This window comes from Protopterus annectens, chromosome 17.part0, assembly GCF_019279795.1.
Source record: "Protopterus annectens isolate FY-2018-M chromosome 17.part0, PAN1.0, whole genome shotgun sequence".
In the NCBI taxonomy this organism is placed as follows: domain Eukaryota; kingdom Metazoa; phylum Chordata; order Ceratodontiformes; family Protopteridae; genus Protopterus; species Protopterus annectens.
Window position 1 is genome coordinate 589,027,668 of NC_056751.1, and position 25,351 is coordinate 589,053,018.

The 25,351-nt window shown below is 34.9% G+C and overlaps 1 protein-coding gene across 1 annotated transcript in view; it reads right to left on the minus strand.

Annotated features, from left to right (window-relative positions):
• Window positions 1–25,351, minus strand: part of PTPRH (protein tyrosine phosphatase receptor type H) — a 722,562-nt gene that overhangs the window by 518,871 nt on the left and 178,340 nt on the right. Inside the window, exons 3-4 of the mRNA XM_044059212.1 lie at window positions 8,871–9,137; window positions 3,285–3,551 (exon numbers count right to left, since the gene is read on the minus strand). Of these exons, the coding sequence (XP_043915147.1) occupies window positions 3,285–3,551; window positions 8,871–9,137 (534 nt within the window). The remainder of the gene's footprint in view (window positions 1–3,284; window positions 3,552–8,870; window positions 9,138–25,351) is intronic.

Consider the following 25,351-nt stretch of genomic DNA (forward strand, 5'->3'; position numbering starts at 1 on the left):
GACATTAAAAAGCTAATTATCTTGTAACTTCATTGTTATATTATTATGAGATTAACTTTCAAGGTGTACAAGCACGAAGAGAGAAGAGAGAAAAATAAAAGACAAAATTAAGGGAATGTTTTATGTACTGGCTTTGTTAATTGTTTGACAAAACTCTTCAGAGAAGACCACGCTAAAGGCGAACACAGCAAATTACATAAAAAAGATATTGAAATGTACAGAATATTAACAGTTACATAAGATGTAGTCAGTAATTGCAACAGTAACAAGTATTTAAATAGTCACATACTTTAAATGTATCCAGCATGTTTTCAAAATAGAGGATGGAAGTTGACAGATATGTAAATGAGGAAGTTTGCACTGTAGTTGATTGGTATTTTGCTGTTTCAGTACTAGATATCTACCTGAAATAAATTCAATCAAATTTTATTTATTTTATTCATTATTTATTTATTTATTTCACCTTGATGAGTGGGAAAAAAGTGTCCGTTTTCAGTGAAGGCCCGGGGAGAAAAGATCCAATAACAATGACAAACATATTAGCATATACACATACAAAGCAAATAAGTCATACAGCTTTATGCAGCATTCTACAGTAAAAAAAATCTACATTCTACAATAATAATAATAAAATCAAGCAACTGTACAGAGTCATTAACAGTGAATTACAATTAAAATTTTACATTCCACAATAATAGTAGTAAAAATCTAGCAACAGTACAATCTAAGGATCATTAACTGTGAATTACAACTGAGGATGAGAAATTGCTGGAAATAAACTATTAACAAAATCTGGAGGTTAAGCAGGAGTAGAAGGGCAAATGATGTGAGGCAGAGATGATGCACATAGTTGAAGGTGGGTTTTGATATAGGAAGGTCCTATGTGGGGAAGGAGCAGGGGCATTGATAGGATTAGAGCAGGGATTTAAAGTTAGAGTGGTTATGAGTATTTCTAAGGGAGGGAGGAAGAGAGTTCCGTAGTTTACCAAAGGAGCAGGATAGCAGAGAGTGTCCAGGTGGCCATAAAGGTTTGTAGATTTTGAGCAGGTTCTGATTTTCTGACCTATGTGAGCAATTAGGAATATAGTGAATTAAGGAGGTGGAGAGAGAGGGACAGGAGGATGCGTTTAATATAGGCTTATGGGCAGTGCTGAGTTTGAGGAATTTCAGATATTTGGGAAGCTCGAGCCGTTGGAGTGAGTGGAGAGAGATGCAGTGATGGGATGAGTTCCTAGAGATGGTGGCAGATTTGCAGATTTTCTTGTAGCAGGCATCTAATTTAGTTTGAAGGCCGAGCTGAAGATTCAAGAACAGAGGAGCGCCATACATTAGGGAGGGGAGAAGGTATATGGAGGCAAGGGTCTTTCTGGTGGAGGGGGTAAGATAGTGGTTATGCCTGTATAGGAGTCCTAATTTTTGGTGTTTTATTTTGATGTTAATTTGGATGTGGATATCGAATTTTAGATGTTCATCAATAATGATGCCGAGCAGTTTGGTATGAGGGACAAATTCAATGGAGCTGTTATTCTGGCTTATGAACTTAAAGGAGTTTTATCAATGGGGGAGTGTTTAGATGGGGAAAAAAATCATTGATTTGGTTTTATTGGCATTAAGCGCTAGGTGATTGTTTTGCATCCTGGTTTCAGTATTTGAAAAAGCTGACTGTGTTATCTGTAGAAGGTCGAATCATCTGCATGCTGAGTTAGTGCAGAATTGGAGAAAGAATGATGAACGTTGGTGGCACACACACACACACACACACACACAAATATATACATATATATATATATATATATATATATATATATATTTATATATATATATACGGGTTCCCTTCAGAAGCTCGAAATACTGAAATGTCGAATTTCAGTATTTCGTGCCCCAGAACCCGAATCCACATAACAACAAAAGTTTAGAAGTGTGAATTTCAAAACCTTGAATACTGGAGGTTTTGAATTTCATGCTTCTAAATTTCTGCTATGATCATGTATTCAGGTAAGTGTGTGTGTACGTGTTAAGGGGTTTGGGTAGGGGCTGTGGTGTGTGTCAGTGTGTTTTGTTGCTGTGATGTGTGTGTGCGAAGAGAAAGTAGCTTGTGTGGTGGTGTTTTGTGTGTGTTTGCATGTAGTGCGACCTCGGAGTGAGAGTATTTAAGTAGGGGGGGTTTGGGGGGTGCAGGGGAGCTCCCCCCCCCTGCTTTCATGTACTAGAGTGATTGTGTGTGTCTGTGTGTATCTGTAGTAAAAACGCGAAATTCAAAACTTCCGGTATTCGAGGATTTGAATTTCACGGATTTTACTTTTCGTTGTTTTGTGGATTGAACTTCTTGGGCTCGAGATACTGAAATTTGAGATTTCAGTATTTTGAGCTTCTGAAGTGAATCCATATATACATATATCTATATATCTATATCTATATATCTATATCTATAAATATATATATATATATATATATATATATATATATATATATATATATGTAGCTATACATACAGACACACACACACATAAACACACACACACACACACACACACACACACACACACACACACACACATGTAAGTTTTCATGAAATCATGGGTGATTTTGCTACAACACAATCGGTGTAGGGACACAATGCATTTCTATATCCTTTTAAGCACCGAATAGGGTGGTTTTCCTTTAAACTAAAAATTGTTTAGGCTGATATATATCTGCTTGTCTCTGTGCTTGGGCACCTAAAAGCTGAATGTGGGCATAAAGCTGTTGTTTTTGCTTCCATCCTAAAGATATTTGCACTACTGAAGCATTTCCTGGATTTCACATACTGCTAATGGAAGTCTGCATACATTTTCAATACCATTTTACACAAGCCTTCTTTCAGAATCACACTGATTCAGGAAGATATCTATCAGAATTTTTGGCCTGGCATTCCCATATGTAAACTGTTTGGGAATCTGAGCGTTCTGAAAAGAATGAATTTAAATTTTAACAGTCAGATTTAAAAAAAAAAAAAGCATTTGAAAATCTTAATTTTTACCATCCCATACGAAATCCAGATAAGTTTATATTAACCAAACAGTACTACACTGGAAGAATGCAACCTCCTGCTGTCCATACAAAACACAGTCAGTAAATGTGAAGATATTTACTACACAGTGGAGAACAAACACCAGAAGCAGGAAAGAACATGCTATTCCAGCATTCAGAACTTCAAATTATTTTATTAGGAGTCAGTAAATGAGATCTGTGGATAAAGTTCACACAGAATTTTAGATTTTGGCATGTGGAATATAAAAACTTACTGGTTGTTGCATTGAATGAATACTCTGTACTGCTGGTATTATCGGCTGTAAGAGTAGTCAGAATAAATTTGTAGTTGGTTCCTGGTCTTAGATTATCCACAACTTCACCGCTAGTTGCTGTAGTAGAATTGATAATTCTAGACACATTAGCATCACTGGAAATGAGTTTATAGTTGTAAGTATTTGCGTTGAGATCATTAAGACTCCATGAAAGGGTCAGGTTTGTCAGATCTTTTTCTACTTTGACATGGCCAACGGCATTCGGCTCTGTGGGAGAGAAACAGTCTTGTTAAACAAGCAATAATAATAAAAAGACATTAAAAAGCTAATTATCTTGTAACTTCATTGTTATATTATTATGAGATTAACTTTCAAGGTGTACAAGCACGAAGAGAGAAGAGAGAAAAATAAAAGACAAAATTAAGGGAATGTTTTATGTACTGGCTTTGTTAATTGTTTGACGAAACTCTTCAGAGAAGACCACGCTAAAGGCGAACACAGCAAATTACATAAAAAAGATATTGAAATGTACAGAATATTAACAGTTACATAAGATGTAGTCAGTAATTGCAACAGTAACAAGTATTTAAATAGTCACATACTTTAAATGTACCCAGCATGTTTTCAAAATAGAGGATGGAAGTTGACAGATACGTAAATGAGGAAGTTTGCACTGTAGTTGATTGGTATTTTGCTGTTTCAGTACTAGATATCTACCTGAAATAAATTCAATCAAATTTTATTTATTTTATTCATTATTTATTTATTTATTTCACCTTGATGAGTGGGAAAAAAGTGTCCGTTTTCAGTGAAGGCCCGGGGAGAAAAGATCCAATAACAATGACAAACATATTAGCATATACACATACAAAGCAAATAAGTCATACAGCTTTATGCAGCATTCTACAGTAAAAAAAATCTACATTCTACAATAATAATAATAATAAAATCTAGCAACTGTACTGTCTAAGAGTCATAAACAGTGAATTACAATTGAAATTTTACATTCCACAATAATAGTAGTAAAAATCCAGCAACAGTACAATCTAAGGATCATTAACAGTGAATTACAACTGAGGATGAGAAATTGCTGGAAATAAACTATTAACAAAATCTGGAGGTTAAGCAGGAGTAGAAGGGCAAATTATGTGAGGCAGAGATGATGCACATAGTTAGAAGGTGGGTTTTGATATAGGAAGGTTCTATGTGGGGAAGGAGCAGGGGCATTGATAGGATTAGAGGAGGGATTTAAAGTTAGAGTGGTTATGAGTATTTCTAAGGGAGGGAGGAAGAGAGTTCCATAGTTTAGCTAAGGAGCAGGATAGCAGAGAGTGTCTAGGTGGCCATAAAAGGTTTGTAGATTTTGAGCAGGTTCTGATTTTCTGACCTAAATGAGCAATTAGGAATATAGGGGGTTAAGGAGGTGGAGAGAGTGGGACAGGAGGATGGGTTAAATATAGGCTTATGGGCAGTGCTGAGTTTGAAAAAGTTCAGATAGTTGGGAAGCTCGAGCCATTGCAGTGAGTGGAGGGAGATGCAGTGATGGGATGAGTTTCTAGAGTTGGTGCTGGATTTGTAGATTTTATTGAAGCTGGCTTCTAATTTAGTTTGAAGGCCAAGCTGAAGATTCACGAACAGAGGAGCGCCATACATTAGGGAAGGGAGAAGTTATATGGAGGCAAGGGTCTTTCTGGTGGAGGGGGTAAGATAATGGTTATGCCTTTAGGGGAGTCCTAATTTTTGGTGTTATATTTTGATGTTAATTTGGATGTGGATATCGAATTTTAGATATTCGTCAATAATGATGCCAAGCAGTTTGGTATGAGGGAGAATTTCAATGGGGCTGTTATTCTGGCTTATGATCTTGAAGGAGTTTTATCAATGGGGAAGTGTTTAAATGGGGAAAAAATCATTAATTTGGTTTTATTGGCATTAAGCGCTAGGTGATTGTTTTGCATCCTGGTTTCAGAATTTGAGAAAGGTGACTGTGTTGTCTGTAGAAGGTCAGAAGGGGTGTTAGCTGAGCAGATGATTGTCGAATCATCTGCATACTGGGTTAGTGTAGAATTGGAGAAAGAGTGATGAACGTTGATGATGAATATATTGAAAAGTAAGGGGCCAGGAACACACATATATATATATATATATATATATATATATATATACATATATATATATATATATATATATATATATATATATATATATATAAATATATCCACACACACACACACACACACACACACACACACACACACACACACACACACACACACAAAAATATGTATATATATATATATATATATATATATATATATATATATATGTATATATCTATATATACGGGTTCCCTTCAGAAGCTCAAAATGCTGAAATGTCGAATTTCAGTATTTCGAGCCCAAGAAGCTGAATCCACATAATAGCAAAAGTTTAGAAGTGCGAAATTCAAAACCTTGAATACCAGAGGTTTTGAATTTCGCACTTCTAAAGTTCCACTATGGTCATGTATTCAAGAAAGTGTATGTGCATGTTAAGGGGTTTGGTTAGGGGCTGTGGTTTGTGTTAGTGTATTTTGTTGCTGTGCTGTGTGTGTGCGAAGAGAAAGTAGCTTGTGTGGTGGTGTTTTGTGTGTGTTTGTATGTAGTGCAACCTCGGAGAGAGAATATTTAAGTATGGGGGGTGTTGGGGTGCAGGGGAGCTTCCCCCCTGCTTTCATGTAGTAGAGTGATTGTGTGTGTCTGTGCAGTGGATGGTGTGTGTGTGTGTGTGTGTGTGTGTGTGTGTGTGTGTGTGTGTGTGTGTGTGTATGTAGTAAAACTGCAAAATTCAAAACTTCCGGTATTCAAGGTTTTGAATTTCGCTGTTTTTACTTTTCATTGTTTCGTGGATTGAACTTCTTGGGCTCGAGATACTGAAATTTGAGATTTCAGTATTTCGAGCTTCTGAAATGAATCCATATATACATATATCTATATCTATATCTATATATCTATAGCTATATATAGATATATATATATATATATGTTTTATATATATATATATATATATATATATGTATATATATATATATATATGTTTTATATAGATATATGTATATATATATATAGATATATATATATGTTTTATATAGATATATATATATATATATATATATATATATATGTTTTATATAGATATATATATATATATATATATATATATATATATCTATATAAATAAAAATGTAAATGTTCGTTTGTTCAAAATCTTAAATCTCCGAAAGTTCTTCACCGATTGCTTTGAAATTTTCACACTATGTTGCATTCGAATACGTGCGTGTTTTTATATACCTACTATTATATAGATGTCACACGTTGCATTTGAATACGCGCGTGTTTTTATATACCTACTATGGATTCTATATATTTGTATACAAATATGCAATTTTATATGTTTTTCTTATAACTTTCTTACTTCTTTTTCAGTGCAATCGATCTGCTTTAGTTCATCCAAATAATGCCTCGCAGAAGATCAAACTTAGGTCGTCGTACTCGCGGAGTGGAAGCAATGCAACGAGTAATTGCAAATCAAACTGAGTAAGAACGGGCATCAGCGAATGAGCAAAACAGACAAAGAGTGGCTCAAATACGTGCCGAGGAAGCAGCAGAGTGATGTGCAGCCAGACTTGAGGATGCACAGTTGCGAGCATGGCAATCATGTTCTGCAGCTTCAGATCTGCTTCGTTCTCCTCGATTGATACCAGCGGACGAAATAAATGCTTGCCTGAAATAATCTACTTTGTGGCGACACGTAAAGACATTAAAATTAACTACAAATATGCATGTCCACCTGCAAAACCATCGATCAGCTGAGATATTCTCACATCAATTGCTGGAAATTGGGAACGGAAAGGTGTCGGTTGATTTGACCTCAGGACGAATTTCATTGCCTCATAACTTGTACAATTTAGTGATGTCAAAAGAAGAATTGGTTGAAACAGTATTTCTCAGTATTCAAACCAATTATATGAATCATGATTAGCTGACTGAACGAGCTATTCATGCGGCCAAGAACAAAGACGTCTAGGAACTTAACAATATTATTCAGTCTAACATTCAAAGCCAGGCAGTCACATACAAGTCCGTCGACACTGTTGTGGAAGCAGATGAAGCGGTTAATTATCCAACAGAATTTTTGAATTAACTCGATCTGCCAGGGATGCCACCGCACGTACTGCAACTGAAAATAGGCGTGCCAATTATCATGTTGCGAAATATCAAGCTAGCCAAAGCTTTGCAACGGCACACGACTTGCAGTAAAAAAATTAATGAGCAACGTCATAGAAGCAACAATCTTAACAGGACCTTTCAAAGGTGAAGATGTCCTCATTCCTTGCATTCCTATGATTCCAACGGATATGCCATTTCAATTTAAGAGATTGCAATTCCCAATTCCATTGGCATTTGCAATCACCATCAACAAAGCTCAGGGCCAATCTTTAGAATTGTGCAGTTTAGATCTACACACAGACTGCTTCTCACATGGAAAATTATATGTTGCGTGTTCTAGAGTCGGCAAACCAGACAATCTCTATATCTGCACAGACAATGGAACAACAAAAATATTGTATACCCACAAGCATTGTGAAATTAAACATATTAGAAACGTGCGCTTTCCCTTTTCTTTCTTTTCCATTTAACCAGACTGAGCCACAGATGGCTGGGTGCAGCTAGTATATATATATATATATATATATATATATATATATATATATATATACATACATATGTAGCTATACATACTGACACACACACACACACACACACACACACACACACACACACACACACACACACACACTTGTAAGTTTTCATGAAATCATGAAATAATACAGCTTTGCTTTCTGGTGATTTTGCTACAACACAATGGGTGTAGGGACACAATGCATTTCTATATCCTTTTTAGCACCGAATAGGGTGGTTTTCCTTTAAACTAAACATTGTTTAGGCTGATATATATCTGCTTGTCTCTGTGCTTGGGCACCTAAAAGCTGAATGTGGGCATAAAGCTGTTGTTTTTGCTTCCATCCTAAAGATATTTGCACTACTGAAGCATTTCCTGGATTTCACATACTGCTAATGGAAGTCTGCATACATTTTCAATACCATTTTACACAAGCCTTCTTTCAGAATCACACTGATTCAGGAAGATATCTATCAGAATCTTTGGCCTGGCATTCCCATATGTAAACTATTTTGGAATCTGAGCATTCTGAAAAGAATCAATTTAAATTTAACAGTCAGATTTAAAAAAAAAAAGCATTTGAAAATCTTAATTTTTACCATCCCATACGAAATCCAGATAAGTTTCTATTAACCAAACAGTACTACACTGGAAGAATGCAACCTCCTGCTGTCCATACAAAACACAGTCAGTAAATGTGAAGATATTTACTACACAGTGGAGAACAAACACCAGAAGCAGGAAAGAACATGCTATTCCAGCATTCAGAACTTCAAATTATTTTATTAGGAGTCAGTAAATGAGATCTGTGGATAAAGTTCACAAAGAATTTTAGATTTTGGCATGTGGAATATAAAAACTTACTGGTTGTTGCATTGAATGAATACTCTGTACTGCTGGTATTATCGGCTGTAAGAGTAGTCAGAATAAATTTGTAGTTGGTTCCTGGTCTTAGATTATCCACAACTTCACCGCTAGTTGCTGTAGTAGAATTGATAATTCTAGACACATTAGCATCACTGGAAATGAGTTTATAGTTGTAAGTATTTGCGTTGAAATCATTAAGACTCCATGAAAGGGTCAGGTTTGTCAGATCTTTTTCTACTTTGACATGGCCAACGGCATTCGGCTCTGTGGGAGAGAAACAGTCTTGTTAAACAAGCAATAATAATAAAAAGACATTAAAAACTAATTATCTTGTAACTTCATTGCTATATTATTATGAGATTAACTTTCAAGGTGTACAAGCACGAAGAGAGAAGAGAGAAAAATAAAAGACAAAATTAAGGGAATGTTTTATGTACTGGCTTTCTTAATTGTTTGACAAAACTCTTCAGAGAAGACCACGCTAAAGGTGAGCACAGCAAATTACATAAAAAAGATACTGAAATGTACAGAATATTAACAGTTACATAAGATCTAGTCAGTAATTACAACAGTAACAAGTATTTAAATAGTCACATACTTTAAATGTATCCAGCATGTTTTCAAAATAGAGGATGAAAGTTGACAGATACATACATGAGGAAGTGTGCATAGTAGTTGATTGGTTCCTGAAATAATATTCAATCAAATTTTATTCTATTTATTTATTTATGTATTTTTTTTTTATTTCATTTTGATGAGTGGGAAAGTCCACTGGTTCTAAAAAGTGCCTGTTTCCAGTGAAGGCCAGGTGAGAAAAGCTCCAGTAACAATGACAAACATATTAGGATATACACATACAAAGCAAATAAGTCATACAGCTTTATGCAGCATTCTACAGTAAAAAAAATCTAAATTCTACAATAATAATAATAAAATCTAGCAACTGTACAGAGTCATTAACAGTGAATTACAATTGAAATTTTACATTCCACAATAATAGTAGTAAAAATCTAGCAACAGTACAATCTAAGGATCATTAACAGCGAATTACAAGTGAGGATGAGAAATTGCTGGAAATAAACTATTAACAAAATCTGGAGGTTACGCAGGAGTAGAAGGGCAAATTATGTGAGGCAGAGATGATGCGCATAGTTAGAAGGTGGGTTTTGATATATGAAGGTCCTATGTGGGGAAGGAGCAGGGGCATTGATAGGATTAGAGGAGGGATTTAAAGTTAGAGTGGTTATGAGTATTTCTAAGGGAGGGAGGAAGAGAGTTCCATAGTTTAGCTAAGGAGCAGGATAGCAGAGAATGTCCAAGTGGGTTAAATATAGGCTTATGGGCAGTGATGAGATTGAAGAGGTTCAGATAGTTGGGAAGCTTGAGCCATTGGAGTGAGTGGAGGGGGATGCAGTGATGGGATGAGTTCCTAGAGTTGGTGGTGGATTTGTAGATTTTACTGTAACAGGCTTCTAATTTAGTTTGAAGGCTGAGCTGAAGATTCAAGAACAGAGAAGCACCATACGTTAGGGAGGGGAGAAGATATATGGAGGCAAGGTGGAGGGAGTAAGATAATGGTTATGCCTATATAAGAGTCCTAATTTTTATGTTAATTTGGATGTGGATATCGAATTTTAAAAGTTCGTCAATAATGATGCCGTGCAGTTTGTATGAGGGACAATTTCAGTGGAACTGTTATTCTGGCTTAGGATCTTGAAGGAGTTTTTATCAATGGGGGAGTGTTTAGATGGGGAAAAAATCATTAATTTGGTTTTATTGGCATTAAGCGCTAGGTGATTGTTTTGCATCCAGGTTTCAGTATTTGAGAAAGCTGACTGTGTTATCTGTAGACGGTCAGAAGGGGTGAACAGATGATTGTCAAATCATCTGCATACTGGGTTAGTGTAGAAATGGAGAAAGAGTGATGAACATTCTTGATGAATATATTGAAAAGTAAGGGGCCAAGGACAGAAGCATGGGGTTTCCCAGTAGGGTAGTATAGAAAGGAAGAGGTGGAATGTTTCCATTTAACAGCTTGTTGTCTTTTGGAGAGGTAACTGGTGAACCAAGCTATGGTGGAAGGGGAGAAATGGAGGGAGAAAAGTTGTGATAGGAGTATAAGGTGTGGAGATGGTGTTGAAGGCTTTGGAAAGGTCTAGGAACAGGATTGACATGATTTTGCTAGAGTCACGAGCATGGTTAATGGACTCAAGGAAGGAGATGATTGCAGTGATGGTACTGTGGCCAGGACAGAATCCATGTTGTGTGGGGGTTAGGAGGTTGTTTTGTGTTAAATAAGGCATCAGTTGTGAATAAATACATTTTTCCAGGACTTTTGAGAGTGGGGAAATTATGGCAATAGGACGGAAATTAGTGGTGTCATTGTTTTATCACCTTTTTGGAGTGGGATGGTGAATGCTTGTCTCCAAAGTGAGGGAACATAAGATTGTTGGACTGATCTATTTATTATGATGGAGATAGGGAAGGCTATGCTGTTGGCAGATAGTTTGAGGAAGGATGCAGGTAAATTATCTGGTGTATTGGAGCATGGTTTCAGTTGAAGGAGAAGTTTTTTTTTTATTATGTGTGTGGGCACAGGACTGAAGTTGAAGGAAGGGGTATATATTTTGCGATCAGAGCGGAATGTATCGGGAGGGGTAGAGATATTGGAGTGGAGCTGGGGAAGCTGGAAGTAAATTTGGCTATAGATTCCACAAAGAAGGTGTTAAACAGAGAGCCTGTTTCTTGATCAGAGCAGTTAGGGTTTCGGTGTGGGTTGTCTTTACTGCCGGGGTAAAAGAAGGAGGAGATAGTATTCCAGAATTTTGTAGGGTTGTTAGTATGTTCAGATTGAAGCTTAGAGTAATATGATTTGTGGTCTCTGCTTATTAGTTTTTTTTATGGAGTTGTGGAGTTGTTTAAATTCTAGTAGGGTATTAGGTTGCTTATTTCTTTGGTATTGTTTCTACTTTTTGTCTCTTAGGAGCATGATCTGTTTAGTTTCCTTAGATAGCCAAAGAGAAGTTATAGCTTTATCTCTTTTAGTCTTGACAGGAGCAAGGTTATTAAGGAGGTACAGAAAAGTTTCACTAAAGTAGTTGATGGTGTTGTCAAGGGGGAGAGTTCTTAAAGGTGTCCAGTCAGTTTTAGGTAGTCCGAAAATATTTGTGGGTTGAAGTTGTACTGGTTTTGCAGATCAAACAAGCTTCCAAGAAAAGGAATATTAATTAATGCTTAAGATTTGTGCCCATAATCACCTACTATTACAAAAGCACATGGTATAAGTAACTGAAGTAGGTTTACTTTGTCATGATGTGATCTATTGCACTATAAACAGAGACAGGGAAATTTGTTTATAATAGTGGGTGTAATTTAGGAAAAAAATGATTACTAGGGAAAAAAGTGGGACTTTGTAGTAGTAAAGCACACTCCAAGGGATATCAGAGGGAATAGAAGGCTGTCTAAAATTTCTAATAGCTCACAAGTGATCGTAGGCTATGTACTAGTGTAATAGCAGGTATGCCAGAATCTACTGAAGGGTAAGTCTTTTTTTAGGATAATGAAGTGAGGTCCCTAGTGGGAATAATTCAGTAGTCTTTGTTAAACAGTACTTGGGGATAATAGAGTTTGTGAAGAGTGTTCAAGAGCATAAATGATAGAGTTTGGTCAAATTTAATGATTGCTTAAATAGCTTAAAGAGTTTTTGAGCAGTCATTAGTTTGGTGAGGCACTTTTCAATTAAGAATGATGGAAGAAAGCAAGGGGGGGGGGGGTTCAGAAATATTCCAAGGTACTTACAGCAGAACTCTTAGCAGATTGCAACATTAATTGGATCATTAATTTATAAATGTGTTGTTTTTCAGGTATTGAGGAGTACTATAGCTTATGGATCATATTTATAATGAGCTGATATTTTGTTTTGTATTTCATGGACCAATGTCAGGTATTCTGAAAATACATTTTTAAGTAGCTTTGGATGCAGAAGAATCTTCACTTTCATGTGATGCTAAATTGTAATTATAGAGAAGTGTATTTGATTCATTTAGATCATGGGATAGATTATTGACAAAAAGAGAAAAGAGCACTGTGCAAAAGTTTGATCCTTGAGTCACACCTACTTGGGAACCGCTGAAGGGTGAGAATATTTTGGTATCACAGATAGAAACTGTCCTGTCCTGTTAATAATTCTTAGCCAAAGAGAAAAGGACATATCATGAGTCCAACATTGAGGACACGATTAACGTGAAGTGATTCAGTGTTCCGGTTACAAGACCTTTATCGAGGTACAGCAAACTGCTAGGCTTTTATAAAATTCAGATCCGTTATGGGTACAAATATACATGACTAGATGGTAACTGACATAAAACAAATACAATTGTATACATCATGCATATAACATGGGCAGAAAGCACTCACAAGGTTAGTCTATGCATTTAAAGGACATTCCTTTAATTAGAATTTTTACTGGTAGAATATATATAATATTATTATCTATATACACACAAACACACACACACACAGACACACACATGCACACACACAGACACACACACACACACACATATATATATATATATATATATACACACACACACACACACACACACACACACATATATATATATATATATATATATATATATATATATATATATATATATATATATATAAAACACACACATACACACACACACACCCACAGACACACACACACACACACACATATATATATATATATATATATATATATATATACATATATATATATATATATATATATATATATATATATATAGCGTCGCACAAAAATGAGTCAGCTAACTAAGAAGTAGAACAAGCTGGTAACACCGGTTCAGCAAAAACGGAACTTCTGCAACAGTGTAAGTTGTTAAAACCTTCAAATTTTATTCACCAAATAATTCGCTCACTGATAGCAGTAAAAGCCAAACACACCAAGTAAACGTGAAACGCAACATGCGTTTTTCGTTCCCCTTAGTAGATGAACTTCTTCAGACAAAATACTTTTTACAAATGCATCTTTTATATACGTGCATGTGCTAGTAATTATTACAATCAACAACCTAATAATGCTTTAAAGTGCCAGTGCCACAAATACAATTCATAGTTTACCAATTTATAAAAATAATGTTTAAAACAAATCATTAAAACTTCATAAAACCTAGTCATGAAAAACAACAACAACAAAGGTCGGATTGTGAACTAGTCGGATTGTAGACAAATCAAATTATAAAGGTTTATAAAAAACAGGTTGCAATAATCAAATACTAAAAACTCATACAAGGTTCTGGCTGTTAACTTCATTTTTTCTTTTTTATAAAATGTTTCACTGTACTTAAGGATACCTATATGTGTGTCTATCTAGTATAAAATAATAGGAACTTACTCTCTTCTGAGCTTTTTTTCTCTCTAAGGTCAGAACTCTTTTAAGTTCGTATTATTCTTACACAGACAATCCGGCAAGCTTTTACAATACTCATAAGCATTGCGGTGTATTGCTCTTCTCTCTCCTCCTACAATTCTTACTTGCCTTTTTTTTAAAAATAGTAGTTCATAATTAAACATACAACAAACAAATTTCTCCTTTACTTTTAAATTAATAAGTAAACAAGTAAACAAGTAGTATTCTAACTTTTCTTCTCTGTTTCTTCATTCCGGAGCCAAGCCTATTGTCAACTATAATAATTTCTAACCTATCTCATGAGATTTTTTAACTTTAAAATACATGCTATAGAGCATGTCTCGTTAATACCTGGCCTACTACAAGCAGCTAACCGAAGTTGCCAGGAAAGTTCTTTTCTTTCCAGTTCCAGTTTTAGGAAGTTTTCATTGACATTATTATTGTCTGTGGGATACTTATTTACTCCATCGATAATCATAAAAGAGAAAGAATGCCCAGGATTACTATTGACGTGTCTAGCTAAGGCATTTTCTTCTTTAGATTTTTTAATTGCATATAAATGCTCATATATTCGATCACGCAATCGTCTATCCGTCTTACCAATATAGAAAGACGGACATTGTGAGCATTGTGCCAAGTAGACTATGCCCTTAGAGTTACAGGTGAACAACCCTTGAACATGATATACCACTGATCTTATTATAAATGAATCTGATGTTAAAATGTACTTACAATATTTACATAAGCCACATTTTTTAGTTCCTCCACCTGTTCTAGACTTTACAATTTTTGTTTCCAGTAGTTTTTTCATGTTTGTCCCCCTCCGGTATGTTATTGTCGGGTGGAAATTTAGTATTTTAGAAACAGTATTGTCCAAGGAAAGGTAACACCAATATTTCCTTACTGTTTTACCTATATCTCTTGCTTCCAAACAGTATGTAAATGTGAAGGCCGTTGAGAAATTACTACCCTCATCTTTGTTAACTGAACTGTTCTCTAACATTGTTGTTTCTAAATGTTCATATTCTGAATAGGCAGGGGACACTGCCTCTACAGTTGTAATAATGGTAGATTTACTTCCATTTTTCAAAATAGGCAAATATACTCCTGCATATCTTTTTTCTTTTACTTCTTTGAAAATGTTATCCAAAAATGACCTAGGGTATGCCCTCTTTACAAACATACTGTATAACAGGTCACATTCTTCTTCAAATTCATTTTCCAGTGTAGTCATCCTCGCTGCCCTGACCAATTGGCCTTTTACGACAGCTTTTTTCTGGAATGGGGGATGCATACTGGTAAAATGAAGGAAACTATTGGAGTAGGTAGCTTTCCTAAAGATTTTTGCTGTGAACATATCCTTGTCTTTTTTCAGTTCCACATCCAAGGTGTTACCTTTCCTTGGACAATACTGTTTCTAAAATACTAAATTTCCACCCGACAATAACATACCGGAGGGGGACAAACATGAAAAAACTACTGGAAACAAAAATTGTAAAGTCTAGAACAGGTGGAGGAACTAAAAAATGTGGCTTATGTAAATATTGTAAGTACATTTTAACATCAGATTCATTTATAATAAGATCAGTGGTATATCATGTTCAAGGGTTGTTCACCTGTAACTCTAAGGGCATAGTCTACTTGGCACAATGCTCACAATGTCCGTCTTTCTATATTGGTAAGACGGTTAGACGATTGCGTGATCGAATATATGAGCATTTATATGCAATTAAAAAATCTAAAGAAGAAAATGCCTTAGCTAGACACGTCAATAGTAATCCTGGGCATTCTTTCTCTTTTATGATTATCGATGGAGTAAATAAGTATCCCACAGACAATAATAATGTCAATGAAAATTTCTTAAAACTGGAACTGGAAAGAAAAGAACTTTCCTGGCAACTTCGGTTAGCTGCTTGTAGTAGGCCAGGTATTAATGAGACATGCTCTGTAGCATGTATTTTAAAGTTAAAAAATCTCATGAGATAGGGTAGAAATTATTATAGTTGACAATAGGCTTGGCTCCGGAATGAAGAAACAGAGAAGAAAAGTTAGAATACTACTTGTTTACTTGTTTACTTATTAATTTAAAGTAAAGGAGAAATTTGTTTGTTGTATGTTTAATTATGAACTACTATTTTTAAAAAAGGCAAGTAAGAATTGTAGGTGGAGAGAGAAGAGCAATACACCGCAATGCTTATGAGTATTGTAAAAGCTTGCCGTATTGTCTGTGTAAGAATAATACGAATTTAAAAGAGTTCTGACCTTAGAAAAAAAGCTCAGAAGAGAGTAAGTTCCTATTATTTTATACTAGATAGACACACATATAGGTATCCTTAAGTACAGTGAAACATTTTATAAAAAAGAAAAAATGAAGTTAACAGCCAGAACCTTGTATGAGTTTTTAGTATTAGATTATTGCAACCTGTTTTTTATAAACCTTTATAATCTGATTTGTTTACAATCCGACTAGTTCATAATCCGACCTTTGTTGTTGTTGTTTTTCATGACTAGGTTTTATGAATTTTTAATGATTTGTTTTAAACATTATTTTTATAAATTGGTAAACTATGAATTGTATTTGTGGCACTGGCACTTTAAAGCATTATTAGGTTGTTGATTGTAATAATTACTAGCACATGCACGTATATAAAAGATGCATTTGTAAAAAGTATTTTGTCTGAAGAAGTTCATCTACTAAGGGGAACGAAAAACGCATGTTGCGTTTCACGTTTACTTGGTGTGTTTGGCTTTTACTGCTATCAGTGAGCGAATCATTTGGTGAATAAAATTTGAAGGTTTTAACAACTTACACTGTTGCAGAAGTTCCGTTTTTGCTGAACCGGTGTTACCAGCTTGTTCTACTTCATATATATATATAGCATAGGCAGACATTATTATATTCACATATACTGTAATCTTTGCAGACTGCATACACTCTTCACATTCATTTTTGCATTAATTTGCTTATACATCCATTTAAAGTTTTAATTGTTATTTATTCTAATATATGGCTCATTTAAGCAGCCAATGCTTCCAGAGAATCACCTTTATAATAACAGTATGATAGCACGTCAAGGAGCTTATAAGAGAAAGTGGTGATTTTACTTTGGTGTACTGATGAACCCCCTTTTTATGCATTTGGGTTGAAAGCACTTAGCACATTCTTGTTTAACATGTTGGTTGAGTCTCACTCCTGGCCTGTTTGTCCATTTTTTTGCTTATTCCTATGTTTGTATATTTACTTCACACCCTCTTTCTGTATATGCACATTCCCTTCATTTGGTGGAGTGCCTTTCATTCCTTTATTCTGATGGGTGGAGAAACTCTCAGTTTTGTACTTAGCCTTTCTCTCACTTCTAACAAACAGTTCACAGTTTTCTGTGTGTGCTCCATCCCTGCCCCCTCTTTTGGGTTATTTTCTCTTTTTCCTATATTTTCTCACATTTTACCCAGTGTCTTTTTTCATTGTTAGTTATCCACTATGTTCATTATTCAATGTTGCAATTAAGTGTTCATATATCCACCATTACTTCAGAGTTGCTACCTTTTAGGTGGAAGACCTCTCAGTATTTGTCTCACTTCCCTGTCTAACCCCTTATTTTTTTACTTACATTTATACATTTCATACAATGAATAGTCTGTATCAGCAGGGAGAAAAAGTGGTCACTTAACTTTCGTCTCCTTTAGCTATGAAGGTTGTTTTTCATCAATCAATTAACTATTTTGCAGTTCAGAACTATCAGGTTTATCAATTTGGTTTTGCATTCTGTTTCAACAACCTTAATCCATTCTTGCAGATCTTTTTACCCCTCCTTTCCCAGACAACTTTTGTTCATTGTCTTACTCCAGGTTCTTCTTCTATTATTACCACCACTCCTTCACTTTTCTCTTTCCTCATCACTGCCTTGACAATCTCTGCATTCTCCTTCAGTATTTGTGTTTACATAAGAAGTGGAAAGTAAGTTTTTGTTTCTTGCACGCAGCCTCCTTCCATTGTTCGGCCTGTACTGTCCTGCTCTTGCAGCAATCCTTTTCAAAATCATTCATTCCAATGCTTCTCTCTTGCAAGATGCTGTTTACTTCCTTAGGCTCAGTGAAGGTTTTAACTCTACCATTCAAGAAGATCCTCAGTAATGCAAGATACAGCATTTTCTATTTTAGGCCTTTTTCTTTACATTGCCAGATTATCAATTTCAATGCATTCTTCCTCTTCCCCTTTTTTCATATGAATAGTCTTGGTCCAGGAAAATGTTGTTCTCATTCACTGATATACTCTTGCAAAGCTTCCATATTTCATTTAACACTTTTCTCTTTGGTTTCACAGGACAAGAATCTTGGTATAATTAGTCTCACCCTTGGAGTTTTCTCCCATAGTGGTTACCATGTGGTCCTGTGCACCACCTCTAGCTTCAGATCCTCTTTAGATATATTATCCTCTTTGCCAAAAAATCTCTTAATGACTCTTTATAGTATGAACAAGTATGACAAATTCTGAAAAATATCATACTTCTGTTTTTGAAACTTAAAAACATATAGCATATCTTGATTCATAGCATTTCTACATAAATTTCTCTTATGTCAAATACCTTTCCAGGAAGAGTAGTAGGATAACTGTATCCCTGTTACTTTGTGACTCTTAAGAACTACTGTCTGTTGTACAATACGAATACTATCAGCTTCTGTCTGTATAAACTATATTGTTCTTGACTGTATCACTGTTGTAATGGAGCTTTTCTGCCCAGGCCTCCAATGAAAATGGATCATATTGCCCAGTCAGACTTCCCGGGCAAACAGATGGAAAATGAATAAATAAATCATTCTGTTCATAACTCTGAGACTCCTACTACTTTTTAGATTCTTCCATCTGGCTCTGTCTTTGAGATCTATTGTTTTTTCCCCTAGGCACTCTGCTCTTATGCCTGCTGCCTCCATTCTCACTTTGACTTCTATGTTCTTGTCTATCAAGATTTGAATTATGTCTCAATATTCATTAATTCAGTTTTGTATTTCTGCTATTCTCTTCTTACGTGTAGCTAAGTTATCCTGAAGGAATTTTCTCATCTATTTGATTTTATTCCAGATTTTCACTAGGTGATCTGGCCCTCTGCTCTCTTCTGGACTTTTTATTTATTTTCCAGCATCTGTGTAGGATTCTTCCATTTTCCTTTCTGCTTTCCTTTTTCTTTCTGGGCATTTTTGGGCATCAACGATGTTCTTGCCCTCTCCGTGTTTAATTGTTTTACCTCAAATCTACTTTTCTGGCAACTCTAGTTTTTTTTTTTAAGTTTTTAAACAGAGTACCATGGGATGCACCTTTCTAGTATGGTGCCATACTAGAAGTCCACAAATACTATATTGCTCTTAAAAACAGAAACTTTTTTGGTGGGTGCAGGTAAATAACTTCTTGGTGAAAAACAATAACACCACAGAAATCATATGTCAGTATAAAGAAACTGCGGGTGGGGTTGTGATATATGTAATGGTCAATGTTTAGGTTCATCTCTACTGTGATATTTGGTTTTCTACTAAGCAACTGAAATAAATCCAGCATTCTAGTTAATTTGTTCAATAGTATTCAAATTACATCTTTCTCTCTGCCCATAACTGAAAACCAAATACTAATTGCACTTTTCCATTTTGTCACTGTATTATTGTCATTTGAAAATTCTGTTACTTGTTGATTATAGCGTTTGTCACCGGGCATCCACTGAATAGGGGTCTTGAGCCCAGTGAGAATTTCCAGGTAAAGAAAAGCAATATGAATAAATAATTATTCACTGAATTATATTCCCCATATAATGCTCAGTAGTGATTCAAAAATTAAAATTTACAACATGTTATATATACCAGAAGCGTGTCCTAGTTTTTAAATGCTCCTGGAGAAGTAAATGAATTCATGACATTCACAGACATCTACTTAAAATCCACATGTATCAATGCTAAGATTTTCCAAAGAATGGGCCAATAGAGTCCACGTGCAGACTATAATTTAGTTTTTCACTACATTCCCATTAATGTAAAGTTGCGTTAAAATGTAGTTCACTGTTTCCTTGATAGCCTTAAAACAGTTTTACTTCCTTTTGCTGATGCTGATTTACTTATTTTATTATTTACTTGTTAACCATGTAAGATAGGAAGTCAGATGAGTATTTTCAGCAATGACTTGTGCAAGGGGTAGAAAAAAAAGTGCATGTACAAACACCCAAGTTTAAAGTGCATACATATGCATATACAAATAAAATATATGCAAATAAAATAAAAAATATACTATTGCCACAACAAGGAGATATCTTTTATAGCAAGATGTGTACACATTGTCTTAACAGAGCATAATATACAAGAAATTGCACAATTTATGAAATAACCAGTCTAAAAATAATATTATCATAATGAAATGTGTGTACATGATAGCAATAGCTAAAGGAAGAATTCAGATAGTGACAATGTTCTACAATAATATAATAATATTACATTGTGCTTTGGATTTCAAAAATAAGTAACTGAAAAGTAGTGCAAAGAGAATAATTTTATTGATAATCAGTAAATCAGGGAGAAAATATGAGTGCACAGAATGACAGGAGGTAATCAAAAGTGTGCCAGTTATTTCAAAGCAGCTGTACGGAGATTTTTTAATGATATGCATAAGCAGTGCTTTATGGGATCTGTAAGTGTGAGCAGAATTCTGTTGTCAATGTGTATAGTATTCCATTCATGCTAAGTCACAAATATAAAGTTGATCTGGCCAAAATGTTCATTCTGCCTGCTTCAAAATGTGCCTGGTGCAACATTTTCAGAAGTACAGAATGACTATCTCGAGGATCTTTGATGCTGTAGATATACTAGTTTGACACATAAGGCTAGCCATCTGGAATTGTATGGCACAAAGCTAGGATAATTTATTTCTGGCCACACTGTCTATAATGTACATATGAAAAGTGAGACATGTACAGCTGCAAGTCCCACAACTAGGGAAATTAAATGATGAGTGGCAAATAAAGGCAGTAACTCTGAAGCTCACTGTAACATCACTAATGTGCTCTTGCAGTAGGGTTTTAGCCCCCTGCACTGCCTGATGTTAGGGAGCTGTGCCCACCACCACCACCCTTGTCATTGAGATATACTAAGATTGCTATATTATGGGAAGGAGGAACATTCAGAGGTACTCCAGTCTCAGACTTAGTGAATATTTCTCTGATCACAAAGTTAATCTGGTGTTTTGTGATCCTAACAATTTCAGAAATAACCCTTTCAATGTATACTCATGAACTTACAACAGAGTACATCCCTGGCAGTTGTGTGTTTAATTTGTTTTGAGAGCACTGATGCATTGCCCCTGACATCTCACATCTCCTGATCAGTGGTGTCCAAATCTATTGACGTTTCTGTCAGCATACTCAAAATAAATAAATAAATAATGAAAAAAATGACTGAACTATATTCATCATAGAATATGGGTTATATAGATGCACAAGCACCTCTGCAATATGCAGGTTTAACGTACATGTCCTAATTTATTTCTTTATGTGTTTTTCAGTCCCTGAAGCTCATTTTAATTTTAGTCTTCTCAAGTGGCATTTTCATATTTCAATGAGCACCCTTAGGAAATTACATTCATGTTTTTGTTGGGACTCCCCCTGTCTTTCTCTCTCTCTATCCCTCTGTGATAAACAAGTAATTGCTTAATAGAAAAAAAATCTGTGCTTACATTCACTACTGGATAGACAGCAGAACTTAAACACTATTCAATTTGGTAATTATAGACTTGAAATCAACAAGGCATCAAAAGATCAATATTCAATGGGGGTTACATACATGCATACAAATATTTCAAGCATGGGCATTAATGCCCCTCTAGCTTGCCAATATACCAAAACACTTGTTCCTATAATAAGTGTCTGGGCTGTTCTTAAAAATATCTAAACTAGTACTTGCTTTAATGTAATTTGGTAGTCTGTACACTTCTCATTCCTATAGAATCATCTACATAGGTTGTTTGATGATTCTCTATTACTTTTTGATAACCCCAAATATTCCCAGAGGTAGTTGTCTCTAAATGCCCTATATACCTGAATAAGATATCTTTGACATCTATAAGAGACAGTGTACAAGTTCAGATATTTTACTCATTCAGAATAACTTAAATTTTCACATGCATGGATGCCATTGGTATATTTATACTGTATACTTTCCAGTTTACTCATGCTTGTTTTCTTATAGGGTTTCCATATATTTATTCCATACTCCAGTTTGGGTCTAATGTAACTAACAAACAATGACTTAATCATTTTTGATTTTCTAGACTTTATAAATCTTTTTATACAGCCTATAGTTCTATCGGTATCATTAACCAATTGGTATTAGAAAAACTCATAGCTAAATCTATCCATATTCCCAGATCCTTAAATGAGTCTACAGTTTCAATCACTGTGTGCTGTATTAAATATTCACCTTTATGTCTCCCAAATCTCTCATGCTTATTTTTTCATGAATTCCTCAGCATATTATTCACCTGTGCCCACATGGTCAATTTAGCCTAGTTATTTTGCAGACATGCCTTGTTTGTAACACGTGTAATCGGTTTACCCAATTTCAGGTCATCTGCATATAGACTGTAGAACATCTCAGATGATATATATATTTGAAAGATACAATCTAAACAAGTAAGGGCCTAGGACAGAGCCCTGTGGGACAACTTGACTGTAACCAAGGATTTCACCTGTCCAGTTGCTGTACTTGGCATGTTCTATTTGTAAGCCATGTAGCTATCCATCTTATCAAGAGTACATCAATACCTAGTTGTACTAATTTATTGATCAGTGTTTTGTGTATGACCCTGTGAAATGCTGAAGTTAAATGTATATAAATTACATCACAGTCATTTTTTTATTATAGCTATTATATTCTTATAAAACATCATGTTACAGGTGGTAATAGATCTATTTTCAACATATGCATGCTGATATATGATTTCAAGTCCCAAACTATCCAGTTCTGACAATAACTTATCCAATATTACCTTTTCCATTATTTTTTCACAACATGAAAGTAGACTTAAGGGTCTATATGGCTCTGGGTTTGTCCTACTCCCCTTTCCCAAAAACAGGTTTAATAAGCACATGTCTCCAATCTAGAGAAATCTCCCCATATTATATGAACTAGTGAATAATAGATATAATGGCACCAAAAGTTCTTGCTGAAGTGTTCTCAGATCATTTTTACTAATTCCACCTCCTCCCTGTGTTTTGTTTGTATCCAGTTTGCACAATTCTTTTTCAATATAATCTAATTTGATTCCAGTATCTGGGATTACCTGGATGACACTAGGGCAATTTATGGTGGAGCCAAACCATTTTGCATAACATTTTGTAAATATATTTATAATCTGTTGTGTCTGAGAATAAATGTTAGAATCTGTTTACAGTTTATCAATTTGTGTGGGTTTTACTCCTTCCACATCTTCTGAATCTATAAAAAGGTTTCCCCATTAAGCTCAATATCTTTATATAAAATGACTTCAAAGTTTTCTTGACCTTGTATCATACTATGCTTAATCTGTTTGTCCAGCTTGTTTATTTAGGTTTCAAAGTTGTAGTTTGACCTCTCTTCTATTTCTTATATGTTTTATCTTTCACCTTAAGATATCTTTCTTATGGAAATATATCCCCCTGATGTTATGTGCCTAGATCCTGATGTTATATTTTGAGTTTTTGCGCTCATATTTATCTTTCAAAACTTTCCACATGCTATCTGCAGTTTTTCCAATAAACACCTCACTCCAGTTAGTTTTGCATTGTGACTGTTTTGCTTCCATATAATCTGTAATTAATCTTCTGTGCATCGGTTTAGATTTCAGTTGGCAGAATTATCTTGCAACAAATTAACCTTTATAACCCCATGATCACTGCACATCAAAGCTAGTAAAACTTGATTTGAACAGTAATTTGTTTAGGAACACAATGTCTAGTATGTTCTATCTACTGGTAGTTTTTTTACAATCTGTAGCAATTGTTCCTGAATATGCATTGTGAATAATTTCATTACTAACATTGTTGAATCAATATTATTCCAGTTTGTTTCTGGTAAATAAGTCCCCAGCTAATATTATTCTTCCCTTCTGTGTTTCATACAAGAAATGTATGGATTCCTCTAAGTCATCTGCATTTGACTTTGGTGGTCTATATACTCCAATAATTGTTATATGTTGTAGGGTTGTCTTTATTGTCACAGTTACACAGTCTATATCTTTAATCTTTATCATAACACCGCCACCTGATTTTTTGTTAGGATGTCTGTTACAGTAAAAACATTTATACCCTGACAGGACTAGTTTCTAGTCATTGTTCTTTAACCATATTTCACAAACAATAACATCAATCTTGTGGGAACATAGCCAATTCCAATAAAAAGACGTTATTATTAATGCTCCTAGCATTAAGAACAATCAGAGCTGCGTCAAATGTTCCTATATGTGAAATGTAAAATTTTCGACCTGGCAAAAATCCTACCTACTATTTGTGAAATATTGCAAAATATCTGCTGTAAAAATTTTCTTCCCTGATCTTGACAAATGCATGCCATCCTGTCTGAACACATATGTGCCTAAAACTAAGCTTGAATGCTTTACACATTTCCATTTTTTAAAATAGGATGTTTTTTCCATATAGGTATTTACCCCCAAAAATCTTTTCATTCACAGTGTCTTGACTATCCTTACTAAAGGTGATTTGTGAAAAATATGTCCTAACACCAGCACAAGCTATACTATCTAAGAGGGCTGTAAGTTCCCTACTAACAGTCAGAGAATCCTTGCAAATTACATCATTTCTACCAACATGAATAAAAATGTATCCATACTTCCTTACATTAAGGCATTCCGAGGCTTGTCTCACATCTTCTACTTTTGCTCCTGGCAAGGATAACACTATTCAATGTTCATTATCTTCTCTGCAAATGTAAGTATCAGTGCCTGTAATAATTGAATCTCCAATTACAAGAATATCTTTGCTGGCCAGCTCTGAAGAATGTTCAGCTTTTAATACAGTAATATTTGCTCTAACAA